At 43.7% G+C, this 13,248-nt stretch overlaps 1 protein-coding gene across 8 annotated transcripts in view; it reads right to left on the bottom strand.

Annotated features, from left to right (window-relative positions):
• The window catches only part of TNRC6C (trinucleotide repeat containing adaptor 6C), an 88,315-nt gene that overhangs the window by 23,674 nt on the left and 51,393 nt on the right, over positions 1-13,248 (bottom strand). For 7 of the 8 annotated variants that reach the window (XM_085240497.1, XM_085240500.1, XM_085240501.1 and 4 more), the window contains 6 exons: positions 9,637-12,228; positions 3,588-3,797; positions 2,211-2,377; positions 1,231-1,311; positions 451-508; positions 99-244 (listed from right to left, as the gene is read on the bottom strand). In XM_085240497.1, the coding sequence (XP_085096623.1) occupies positions 99-244; positions 451-508; positions 1,231-1,311; positions 2,211-2,377; positions 3,588-3,797; positions 9,637-12,228 (3,254 nt within the window). The remainder of the gene's footprint in view (positions 1-98; positions 245-450; positions 509-1,230; positions 1,312-2,210; positions 2,378-3,587; positions 3,798-9,636; positions 12,229-13,248) is intronic. The other variant, XM_085240498.1, reaches the window with a different exon arrangement.

Genomic DNA, 13,248 nt, shown 5'->3' with positions numbered 1-13,248 from the left:
TGACTTAACTAAAATACTGAAGCATTCAGTAGGATTCAGTGGTATTTCTCCAGTGTACAGTCTTAACCTGTGCATCATACTCATACTTCTGAACCTACCTTGTCAAGGAAGGTGGGGCGGTCCATGGAAGACTCTTTGGAGATTGGTGGTGGGCGGCAGCCAAGGGGTTTGGTGACCATTCCATTATAGTCGGTCACTCCCATTCCACGCTTGTCCATTTCCACCTTCTTTTCCAGCAGAGCACCTTCAGAGAAAAGAAAAATGGATTCAAGAAGGTGGCACAAAGACAGTGAATTTGCCAGCATCAGTGCTTCCTGTTTACAAAAGCAAAAACCCTCAGTAAAAACACGTCATCCAGCTCAACTGGACAAGATCAAATTCTCAGAATCATAAATTTTAGGTATTTTTTTTCCATTAAAGGAAAAAAAAATCAGTTGCAGAGACACTTACTCATGGCCTGATCAAGATTCATATTGTTGCTCTTCAAGGCCTCTTCCGCTGGTTCTCTCTGTCAAAAACACAGATCACGTTAAAAGAACTAATTGTGCTTATAAGATTTCAAAGAAAACAGAAAACACATCATAATTCTGGATTTAATATTTACTCAGTGACACAAACGTCTGCATGTATTTTTTTTCTGCTTTTACTAATGCTCACAGCAGTTCAGTTTGTTAAGTGTGTACCACTTCTGCAAGGTCGAGTCACAGTCTTCTGCTATTCCAATTTCTTCCTGTTTTCTATGGTGAACTTAAACATTACTACTATGTGCCCTTCCTTAAAAATACAGCTTTATTCTCGTTTCATCTATGTAATAAGGAATTATTTCCGAACTTCAAAGTAACACCGTAAAACTCTGTTTCCTAAGTTCTACAAATATCATCAAGCAACCTCAGAGAGCACTCTGCTGGCTTATGACAGATTCCTGAAACTGAACTAAATTTCTAATTGTGTAACAGAACTGCTTCCCAGTCTGAAGAAGACATCATCTTTCTGTACTTTCAGTCCGAAACACTGAAAAACAATAAGTTCAAGCTCCCCACCCCTGGAGGCATTCAAGGCCAGGCTGGATGTGGCTCTGGGCAGCCTGGTCTGCTGGTTGGTGACCCTGCACACAGCAGAGGGTTGAAAGTAGATGATCATTGTGGTCCTTTTCAAACAAGGCCATTCTATGATTCTACAATTCTAACAACAGCTTAGCCCCAGGTATGCTGAGCTATGAGCACTACTCACAGGGAAGCCCATATCTGTGAGCTGTTTTATCAGGCGGTTCATGATCCAGGCCTCATCTTGCTTGCTAGATGTCTTCATGCCCTTGGTAAACAAGCAGGAGATTCCATTAACGGTTGGCTTCCCACACCCGTAGTAGTGAGATGTAAATCAAGTACACAAGCAGTTTTTCTTGTTAATAGTAGATACTATTGCAAGATATATCAGTACACTAATTTAAAAAGTATTCAGAGCCCTACGATCATTGCAACTTTTTTCCCTTCCACTACAAATTATCCAAACTCTACAATCACCATCAAACTCCATCTCTGTTCAACAGGTATTCCATGTACCACTTCCTATTTGATTTCATGACCACTGAATTAAAGCCACCTTTGAGTTTAAGTATTTCATGGTAATTTTGGCAGAGAACCACAATGAAATAAAAAAAATCTGACAAGCTTGATTGAATCATTATGCTGATCACAGCCTGTGTTGGGTAACGGAGTAGTAAGTGGACTGATTAAATGCATTCCCAATTTCTTTAAGTTCCAGGCTTCCTTTGTCCTGAAATGAGGTACATGCAACAGAAGATGTCTGTTACATTACTGGGTATGATCTTGCTTAAGCATGGCATCACTACAAAACTGCTTCCTTCTCATATCTATACAAACCTTAAAATTATCTACTTGTTTCTCCAAACAGAAAATAGGTATTTTTTGCTGGACTACTCCATCACGAACTACTGTTTGTTTTCTAGCACTACACAGTGTCTGAAGGCTTCTAACAGTTTTCCCATTGACACATCATCATTTCTTCAGACTTGCCCTGGAAACAAGGTCAGCTGTACTCCAGTATGGAAGCAATGAGCTGTGTTGGTGTTCTGGTGCCAGGGATACATCTATTGCCAGATGTAATGCAAGAGAAAATCTCTAGCAACAGATTCCAGAAATGCTGCACTGTACTTCTACTCATTCCCAGAGACCATCTTTATTTTTTCTCACCTTTTGAAGTCCTTTCTTTGGGGCATTCCCCCAGGAATTACAGGAGGAGCTGCTTTCTTGTGAAGCAGTATTATTCCACATATCTCCTTCTTCATCTTCCCACTGACTAGTACTGAGATTCACTTCATCCCCACCACTGCCCCAGCCTTCTTGCATAGATTTTGAAGCTGAAGGGAAAGAGGGAGAAAAAAATCAGACCTAATTTTATGCAAATTTTACAGAAATAGACTTTTATACCATAGCCTACATGCTAACGTTTAAGTGTTTTCGAGAGGTATAGAGGTTCATCAAATAGCTTAACTGGCATTAAACGATAAGGACTCCTCCTTTGAAGACAACAAAAAAGAGAAGTGCTCTAAATAGAGCTACAGAAGGAAAAAGTCCAGCAGTGGCAAATCTTCCTTTCTCCTAAACAAGAGAGATCTGTGACCCTTCCCGTCTTCTAGGAACAAGGAACCAGAAGTATGACCACACACTTGTGTACAATTCTGCTTTCCATGAATCTCACAATTTCAGCCACCACATTCTTCCACTGGACAAAACCAAATTGCAAGGTTACTCATGGCCAGAAATTCATTCACACCTCAGAAGAATGAGGTCTGAAAGGAGCAAGCAGGCTGCAAGGAACACTGTACAGTAAGTGACGAGGCTGTGTCAGCTCTATCTGTTTTATTGTTTAGTCTGCTTAAAGCAGGGATCATTCATTCTAAGACCTCTCGTTCTTTTCAGGTTTTCTGGGACTTTTAAACTATCTCTCACTGCAGCATTTAGCACAATAACACTTAAAGATTACCACAGCCTGAGTGTTAGTTTAAAACCAGACCTGCAGCCTTCAGGGCCGTTGGAGACTTAAGATTTTTATCAAATAACTTTTGTTAGAAAACAAGAACCAGAAAGCAGCTCATGGTGCTGTAACAGCTGAAGCAGATATCCACTCTTTCAGTATAACAGATGAGTGACATTACGACCAGCCACTTTCATGTGCTTCTTCTCCTCCCAAAGTTGATCCTATCTCGACTGAGCCCAGTTTCTTCTCATCCTAATACAGGTTTCTTTCAGGCGTTGGTCACACAGTCCCGCAGTTTCCTTTTTTTCCCATGCCTGTGTTATTTACGCTGTACTGTCCTTAAAGAACGCAACAAATACCCTTAAGGAACACGCTTAAATTTACTGGACAAGTTTGTTAAATTCATGCTTTTAAATGAATCTGGTATCTGGAATCACAGAAGTTTCGAGAGACCTAAAGGAGCTCTGAAAATGAAATTAAGCAATTCTGAATTAAACACACAGGAGAATGAGAAGCCCTGCCTGCAGTGCTGGCAGCAGCAAACACCTTTGCCTTCTTTTATCCCCACCCCGTGATGCCCACCCACGTACCTGGTTTGCACAGTGCTGGGGCAGCAGCTGGAGCGGCTGTTCTGCCGTAGGTCCCCGCTGGCTCAGCAGGGCTCTCTCCCCACCCTGTCCCACTGCTGGGGGGTTTCCCCCACGCCGACGTGCCGTTATCGACTGCAGCAGAAGGGGATGATGGCTCTCCCCAAGAAGCTTCGCTCTTCGTGTGGACGTTAGGCATTTCTCCCCAGCCTGCTGGAGCGAGGCAAGGAGGAAGAGTGATGAAAGGTTTCTTTTCAAAGTGGGACATTTTATTCCAGCCTTTAACTGGAAAGAGCATGAAACAGTAATAGAGTAACTACAGCTCGTTATTCTAACTATAATTAGTAACTCTCCTATGAAGAAAGGCTGAGGGAACTGGGATTGTTTAGCTTGGAAAAGAGAAGGCTCCAGGGAGACCTCTTTGTGGCCTTCTAATACTTGAACAAACAGGAGGGGGAACGGCTGTTTACACGGGTGGGTAGTGATAGGACAAGGGGAATGGTTTTAAACTGAGACAGGGGAGGTTTAGGTTGGATATTAGGAGGAAGTTCTTCACCCAGAGGGTGGTGAGGCACTGGAACAGGTTGCCCAAGGAGGCTGTGGATGCCCCATCCCTGCAGGTATCCAAGGCCAGGCTGGATGTGGCTCTGGGCAGCCTGGGCTGCTGGTTGGTGACCCTGCACATAGCAGGGGGTTGGAACTGGATGAGCGTTGTGGTCTTTTGCAACCCAGGCCATTCTATGATTCTATTATAAAATAGATTCAAAAATCTCCTTGGTTTAGTCTCGGAAGTCCTTCTCTTTTCTCACACCTTGTATGCAAGATATTATTTGCTTGCTAACACTTTCAACACAGATTACATATGTAGATAACATTCCCTAAAGCTCTTATTACAGCTCGTGGCTGTGTTAACTGCTTGTTCCTTCTCTGAGGCTCTGTGCAATAATCAATTTATTTTATTTTTTTTTTTACAGCAGAACTAGACTAGACTGCAATTAGAATGAGGACTGGCAGGTAGCAGCCCCTGCTTTCCTGCAGAGTATTACTTTAACTCATAAAAGCTACTGTAAAGAAGCTACTACACAACACAAGCTACTATAAAGAAGCTGCCTCAGTCTGGCTTGAACGTAATGCGCTTAAATCCGTGTGCCACCGAGCTCAGTGCCGGAGCTGTGTGTGCCAGGAACTGCTTCTGCAACCTACAGAGTAACACAGAGCAATGCAACAGAATTGGAACTGGAATTTAATGCGTCCCTTACGTCTTACAAAAAGGTTTTTTTTGTCCCAACGTTTTGTGTTGTTTGTTTTTTTAACCTTTCTTTTGTTGCACACAGGAGTTCAGTAGTTTTGTTGAACAGCAGCACTTGAGAAAAGTGTTTTTGGAGCTGAATGTTATTTAAGTGCGTGTGTTTTATTCCAATGAATGAAGGCCCTGCCCATCTGTAGCTTCTGGCTCACAAAATGGAAACAGGACTAGTTAAGAAGGAAACAATTCAGCTCACGAAATCAGCCTTAAACCAAAACCCATGTATGAGAAAGACAAAGTGTAATAAGCTGTAGACTGTAAATTCCAAAGAATCGGTCCTGCTGCTCTTTAATCAACACTGAATTTCGAATGAAGACCATGGACATGCAATGTCCAAGTTAAGTTCTTTAAATGCACTGAGAAGCCATACGGGATTACAAACAACGAGGGAGCTAGGCTTCATTGAAAGATAATGCTTGAAAGCACCCAACACCAAACAAAATGTATTAAATGGAAGTTTTCATACTGTCTCACCAAATCAAGTTCAGTGCAGGAACGAAACAAATACAAGCTGAAGGGTGCTGAGTGCTGCAAAGACGTGCCAATGCTAGCTCTGTCCTCCCCTCTGAGGTAAGGACCCCTCTGCTCACATCACTGTCTGTGTTACCTTTGTATGGCTCTGCTTTACAAACTTAACAAGGAAGGTAAGGCTACACATTCAAGCAGATGCTAAATCCTGAAGTGAAGTGGAAAGAAGATACTTGCTTTGCAGCCTCCAGAAGTCAGTTGTAAATTAGGTTTTTCCTGGATTTTTACAACATCTAGTATGAGTCGTATCTGAAACAGACATCAGTTTGAAGAGCCTGCAGTCCCAGTGCAGCAGATCCCAAATGTTATTGCAGAGGGCTGAAGCAACACGCAGAGCTACTTCTAAGCTCCCTTACACAGCCCTAGGGAAGCAAAACACCTTCCTAACTGTCTCAAATCTGAGCTAGTCTTCCACTTTCAAAAATTCTTACTATTTTCCTCTCTGAAAACAACACACATGTAGGCTTTCCTAAGAAAAAGCCCCACGCTTTTAAAACAAAACTACAAACAAATGTCCCTGCATGAATGCTGTTTTGCAACAGCGTAAGCTCTGCTAAAGGGCTCCTTGGCAAGAAAGTGAAGCATTAATGCTGCAGTTTTTCAACTGTTAGAATTGCAAGAAACAAAGAGATCACAGTGAGTAATGAATACGGCCACATTGGCAGAGTTTTGTTTTATAGAAATAAAAACATAATTAACATTGGGCCTCAGCCAACAGGAAATCCTCAAGGGAAAGTGAAATGTTAACTGAGTTATGGCAGGATGCAGTTGTTTTCCCTCAAAATAACCCTATGGCCATTTAGATGATAGAAACTGTTCTCCTTGAAGTCGTTTGGTCTGTGATATATAGCAGAGCGTATGACTACAGTGCAGGCAAACTGAAGTATGAGAGCCTTATGCAGATGGAGATGGAAGAGATTTAGGAGAAAAAAAGATAGCGTATCATTAGTCTGCTCATGCAGCGAATAAACAAGGTGCAGCAGTGTGTACTCGTGTATGCACCCACGGGAAGGTTCCTGCACCCTTTAACCTCAGGTCCCATCTCCTGCAAGCTTCATGCAGTGGGGCTCAATGCCTTCTTGCATGGCTCGGCACTGGGGAAGCTCTCACTTGGCTCTCAGCAAGGTCATGGCTGCATGAAAGCAGAGAACAGGTTTCTCAGTAACCTGGCCATCTCCCAGAACAGAACTGTCAGAGACCTGAGTACCCACAACATTTTAGGTTCTAAATTTTAGGATTTTAGGTTCTAAATGAGCGCCCTAAAGGAGCTCAGAGCTGCTCCTCCGGTTTCCAATCCACTCTGATGGAAGTTCAAAGGATGATGCACTGCTCCCATCTTTTGCTCCACGGAAATCACAGACTGCAAGTGGCACTGGAGCTGCTCCCAGCAGAACAGCAGGAGATTGCAGAAGCAGCAGAAGAATTCAGACTTTGTTTAGATTTTTTCAAAGGAGAGCATCCAACCCTTCCCAGCATTTGCAGGAAAGATCTCCTGCTGTTTGGGATCCAAAAATCCCTTTCTCACTCATCCCTGTTTTGTCACTTTGTCTTTCTAAATAACCCACTGCTGGCTTGGGATGGAGCTCCTACAACCAGAAAGGAGTACATTTATCACATGATCCATCCTGGTTTTTGTGTGCATTTATTTACAACACGAGAAGAAACTTCTCAGAGCACGATGCACTTCATGAAGTGCGTACCAACATCTGCTTCCCATCAACAGCTTTTAAGCTCCGCAAAGAATGCTGAGAATTTCTGAGGATGGGTGACAACTCGAATAACAAGGCTGTAACTTGGCCTGCATTTCTGAGCTAACACAGCATAAACTTCTATTTCAAAAGGAACTGCTATTCCTTTGTGAACCATTAATTAGTTCTGTACAGCAAAACTAAGAGCTACCTCTTGGTTGTCAGTGTGTGACTGTGCCATCCTACAGCTAAACAATGGGTTTCCCTACTGAGATAGGAACAGAACGGGGATTCTTTATTCCCTGAGCCATTCCCTGAAATAAATGATAACCATTATTGGCAAAGCACATCACGATCCATGTAGAAGACCAAATTCCAGTCTTAACTACTCAGTTCAAATGCTGGAAGATCTCAGATGAGCACTTACCTATGCCCTAAGGCACAGCCTTCAATTATACAATCAAGTTTTGCACAGAAATAATGTACATGGAACAGAACCACTGTTGGATAAACGTGCCTTTGGTTCACAGAAGCGTCCTGGCTACAGGACTTGTTTCCCCTGCTGTACAGGTTAGAAAGGTAAATTCCCCATCAATGGGAAAGGAAATTGGGGTTAAAAAAAATAACATTACACAGTATGACAGCAGCCTGCATCTCACTGCTGTCTGTGAGGAAGGACAATCACTCATTAATTTCTTTTTTTTTTTTAATCCTTTTTTCTTGGATTCTACCTTGCTTGATTACATTCTGAAAGTTGTTCCGGTTTAATATCTTAGAATATCTTATTTCTAATGAAAATCTTTGCAAGATGCAAAATACGGTCATTTTAACTGAGTCATGTGGCATCCTGAGTGGGTGGCTTCAAATTAATATGCATTTCTGACTGCACAAACACACTGCTTCCAAGAAACCCTTCCTTTGCTACCACCTCTGGAGAGGCACTGCTGCACACCAACAGTTTTAGAAACACATGGAATCATCCAAAAATCAGCTTATGGGGGGAGAACAAACCAACCAACCAACCCACGCTAAGGAAAGAACCTTTGCTATAATCCAGAAATGTAAGATCTCGGTTTCGTGGCTGAAGGCCTCAATACAGATGAAATAAGTTTAAGGTAAATGATAAATGGAGCGTGGCCATGTACAAACCTCTTAGAAGATTCCTCTTTCTGGAGCAACAAAAACAGACATCCTCAACTGTTAAAGTATTTGACCAGAGTAAGGAACGTGAGACTATTTTTATACAGACATTACATTAAGTTTGAATTATTTCACAACATCAAAGAAAAAAAGAAATGATGGCAATAAAAGGAGGAGAACAAATCTCACTTGGAGAAAAGCACAGTTAGAAAGCCAATATTTAGGCATGGCCAAGACAAAACAAAAACTTGGACACAAAATCAAATGAGAAATTTTAAAGAGCTCTGCAAGATTGGATTTGAGATGTCTGTGGTTGAGACACAAAGCAGGACTTCCAGTGACATTTATTTAAATACCTCTCCTCCAAACAATTTTTTCTCTGTACCTCCCCCCTATTTTTATTCTTTGCTGCTCATCTACAACAGCACCTTCTTTTTCATTTGAAAAAATCCCATGCTCTTCTCAGACAAACAGCGCTTAAAACCTCGTATCTGGAACAGAACTGAAGTGGAATGGCTTTTTTTCACCACCCTGAATATTAACATCTTTAACCAATCCAGCTTTACAAGAACCTCATGAAAGCCCAGGCTACAGTCCATGCTTGAGACCTGAAGGATGGAAGAGAACCATTTCTCCACAAATGACAGCAAACAGAAGAAACAGCACCAGTCTGGATTCATGCAACAGCCAGAAAAACATCTGCTGCCAAGAGATAGGGTTTGTAGAAAAGAAACAGATGCTCAGTGTCTAAACAAGAATAAAGACTGAGTAATAGTAACAGAAGACAAATAACAGAAGAGAGGTTAGCAAAAAGACATCCAGCTCTCCAAGAGCAGAAGGTGCTAATGAATGGTGAAAGACTTTACAATGAGAATATGGACCAACATGCCGAGGACCCAGAGCTTTAATGGCCTGATACTGGCTAGAGCTTTTCTGACTTTCACTGCACAGCCAGCCAGCCTTCTCTCTGGTGCTACTTCCAAAAAAAATCTCTATAGCAAAAAGGTAAAGCCAAGAGGTTCACCCAGACACACAGTTCAGGAAATGGCTCACCAGGACATGCTGCAATTAGTCTCAGATTCATCGGAGCAGCATTGCCAAAAAGATGAGGGCAGGCAGCAGAAATTGGCAGAAACAGAAAATACCGTGCCTGTGTCTAGAAAGAACTGGAAATAAGGAGTTTGGACTGTGGAAATGTGTCTGCCAAGTTCTATGGGTTCTGTACTCAAGGCCAGCAGTTAACACCGCTGTTTCAGAGTAAACACAAACATTTATGCTATGACATAAACGGAGCACTCCTGTCTTTACCACTCAGTTACACAGCGAGCAGGCCATACAGCACTCAGTAATACTGGCACTGGGATAACGGAGCTTACAAAAGTAGTCATACCTGGACCAAGCAGCGGGGACCGGTTCGGCTGGGCACTTGACTGGTGCGATGGCTGAGGTTCAACCATGTTTGTGTTGATAATGGTGCTAGTGGTGGTGGTATTGGTTGCGGTACTGCTCTGAATGATAGGATTATTTCTATCCCACATGTTTACAGTCTTGTTGTTGTTGTAATTTGGGTCGCCCCAAGCTGAGGTACCATCATCAATCTCCATCTTGCGGCGAATGGACGGTGGAGATGGCTCTTCCCAGCCAGTTGCCTCACAGTTCTCTTTTTGTTTGGCTGGCACTGGCCCACCAACCCACCCCGACCCCGTCTGTTTTACAGAAGCAGCTCCACCCCAGTTACTCACACTGTTGTCCTGGGGTTTATTAGCCCAATTTTGTTGGGGGCCTGGCTTTAAAGATTCCCCCCAACTTGTACCTGTATTAGCCTTGCTGTTTGTGCCATTTCCCCACCCACTGGTCCCAGACCTCGTGGAATCATTCCATCCAGACCCCGACCTATTGTCAGAATCCCACCCAGATCCATTCTTCTTCCCATCACCCAAGTGTCCAGGAACAGACGATGAATCTGTCCAATCTCCACCTCCTGAAGTCCAGCTTGGATTTGATTTCTGTCCGTCTCCCCAGTTTTGAGATTTGGGTTTCTGAGGTTCACCCCAGGTAGGTGATTTGTCCTCCTGATTTGCGGTCCCACTCCAAGTGTGGCCGCTTTTGGCAGCAGCAGCATTATTAACAGTAGTAGAGCTTGCTGACTCTCCCCACCCCCCTGGGCCATTTGGTGCTTTGTTGTTATTCTCTCCCCAACCTGTATTTGTTGGAACAGCTGCAGGTGGAGAGTTGACCCACCCAGATACTGAAGAGGTATTTGTACTGTTCATGATGGACCCATCGTTCTTCCCCCCTGAGTTTGAAGATTGAGTAGCTGCACAACCCCAGGCCTCCGTTCCATTGTCATTCTTTCGTTCAGACCTCGGGGACTCTTCAAATTCCCAGGCAGTGTTTTGCTTTACAGGGGTCTGTCCCCACCCTGTATTGGACAGGACCCTGGGGTCAAGGTCATTTCTTGGCAACTGAACTTGCCCTTGGTCTATCATCCCTTTGTCTCTCCTCCTGCCCTCTGCAGCCCCCTCCCTCCCAGTACTGCCTTCATTTTGACTTCCACCGCTGTCATTGCTTCCTTCGCTAGCTGTGGTGCCAGACGCTGCAGCTTTGGCCCAAGAGTTTATTTGTTCGTTGCCCTGCTGCATGGCAGGATTCGGACTGGTAACACTAGAGCTATCCCACCCCGTTGATCCTTTCCCATTGATGTCGCTATTGGAATGCTGGTTTGGGGGCTTCACCCACTCACCATTGACACCGTTACTGGCGTTACGGTTGGGGTGGCCCCAAGCTCCAGAATGCACACTACCAACACCGCTGTTGCCACTGCCCCTGCCCCACGCCAGTACCCCAGGACCAGACGGAGGCCCTGAATCCCAAGCACTCGCTCCATTTCCTTCCTTTTGCACAGCACTGCTGGATCCATTTTGTTTAGCACTTAATGCTGAGTTCACAGTGTCTCCATTCCCCTGACTGAACCCAGAATTGCTGTTTCCTGTGGCAGGATTACCCGGGGACATCCCCCAAACTGAACTGCCCATTCCTTCACCACTGCCCCCACTGACTTGAGAAACTGATGTTCCATTAGCACCAGGAAGGCCTTGCAGGTGGGGCGGGATGATGGCCCCCATACCAACAGCCATCCCCCAGTTCGGCAGTCCATTTGTCTGCATTGCATTGATAGGGTTTGGTGAAGAGTTCATGGGGTTAGTGTTATTTGGTCCATCAGTGTTAAGGTTCTGAGGTTGTACGCTGAAAGACACATTCTGAGAAGTGGACGTTTGTGGTTCTGTGCTCTCTTGCGGCAGCAAGTTTCCCCAAGCACCTAAGGTGCCTGTTGGGTTCCCATTCTGGTTGCCCATGTTCTGACCTATGGCACTGACCGGACTGCAAATACTGGAAGGGTTGCCTGCTCCCACAGTTCCCTCATGTCCAAGTACAGGCCAGGCAGCTGGATTGGCATTAGGGTTAAGGTTAAGATTAATGCCAGCATTTGAGTTGGAAGCACCCCAGCAGTTTTGACTTCTACCATCTCCAATCATGTTGTCCATCTTGCCATCCCCACCGCTAGCAGAGCAGTGAGCTAGGCCAGAGCCAGAGCCTGCAGCCATGCCCCACACTCTGGCCGAGCTGCCGTTACCGTTGGCTCCACCAGCTCCAAGGGCACTCTGGTTAGAAGTGCTTTGGACGAGTGCTCCGTTGGCGCCATTATTGCCATTAGTTTTCTTTGTATGTCCAGTGAAGTTGCCTTGGGCACTCCCTGTAGCCATGCTACTGTTCTCTGAGCCACAGTTGGAGGCAGAGTCAGTGTCTGTAGTACATTCTGAGGCAGATTCAGTCTCAGCTCCTGTGATGGAAGGCCACGCTTCCTTGTCAGTCCTGTCTATTATCACTTTATCCCAGCTGCAGTTGCCTTCACTCCTGAAAGTGGGCTGCTGTCCCCAGTGGGAATTTTCATAATGGTCTCCCAATCCACTGTGACTGAGATCTGAAAGGATCCAAAACGGTTGAAAATGAGTGCACGGTTCAAGCACCACAAAAACACAGTTAAGTATTGGTTTACATCACTAGCTGTAACGCTGTGCTCTGCACTGAGATGTGAAGTGTCTTAAAATTTGAAGTATGTTTTCTAACATGACACTGCAGTTTTCTTCAGTACAACAAAACACCAAGTTTGTATTTCGATTTTTTATATTGTTGCTGCTTGTTTTGTTGCTTTTTTTTTAATCTGACAAAATTCTCAATTAAAATGGAATAATTCCATTCTACAAGAGAGACACAAAAACATTTTACGTGCAGTGGTATACTAATTAAAATAATAATACACACCATAAATAGAGAGCAAATACAATGACCTCCATGAAAAAATCTAAGAAGCAAATTTGTGAAAAACACAGAAGATGATCTGTGAAATTGATTATTTGACTCAGTTCTCAAAGAGCACCCAGTAGAAAAATGTAAAACGTTCCTCCTGCCATTACACACATTGCAGCCACAACACCATCCACACACTCCATTCACACTTCATTTACATTCTCAGTCCTTCCTGTAAATAAAGGAACAAACACTGACAGCCATCTTCACTATAAAGCGTCAATTATGCATTCAAACACTCCTACTGTAACTTTTAAATTATAGCAGAGAACACATAGGCATTTCATAATAACAGTTTGGTCAAGAAAATCAGCTCTTAAAGGATTTACAAGGGATTTAAATGTGCTTTTTAGCTGCACATATCATCCAAAGTACGTCCAAAGTCCACCCCCCACCCAATGAAACTAATGCTATATTGCACAGATATTCAGAAGGCAGTCTTCAGGGCACATACCTCATATAATATATACCACGTACCTATCCTCAAACAAAGATGCTAATCAAACAATTTCTAAAGAAGCTCTCAAACCTCTAATTGCTTGCTAGAGTGCAAAATGATACTGAAAGACACTACCATTTGCACACTAAGGACTCCAGCTTAGTCAAGTTTTTGCTTTTACTTTCCATCCCAATC

The sequence above is a fragment of the Meleagris gallopavo genome, chromosome 20, assembly GCF_905368555.1.
Source record: "Meleagris gallopavo chromosome 20, MGAL_WU_HG_1.1, whole genome shotgun sequence".
Taxonomy (NCBI): domain Eukaryota; kingdom Metazoa; phylum Chordata; class Aves; order Galliformes; family Phasianidae; genus Meleagris; species Meleagris gallopavo.
This window is presented reverse-complemented; position numbering and strand designations above follow the sequence as displayed.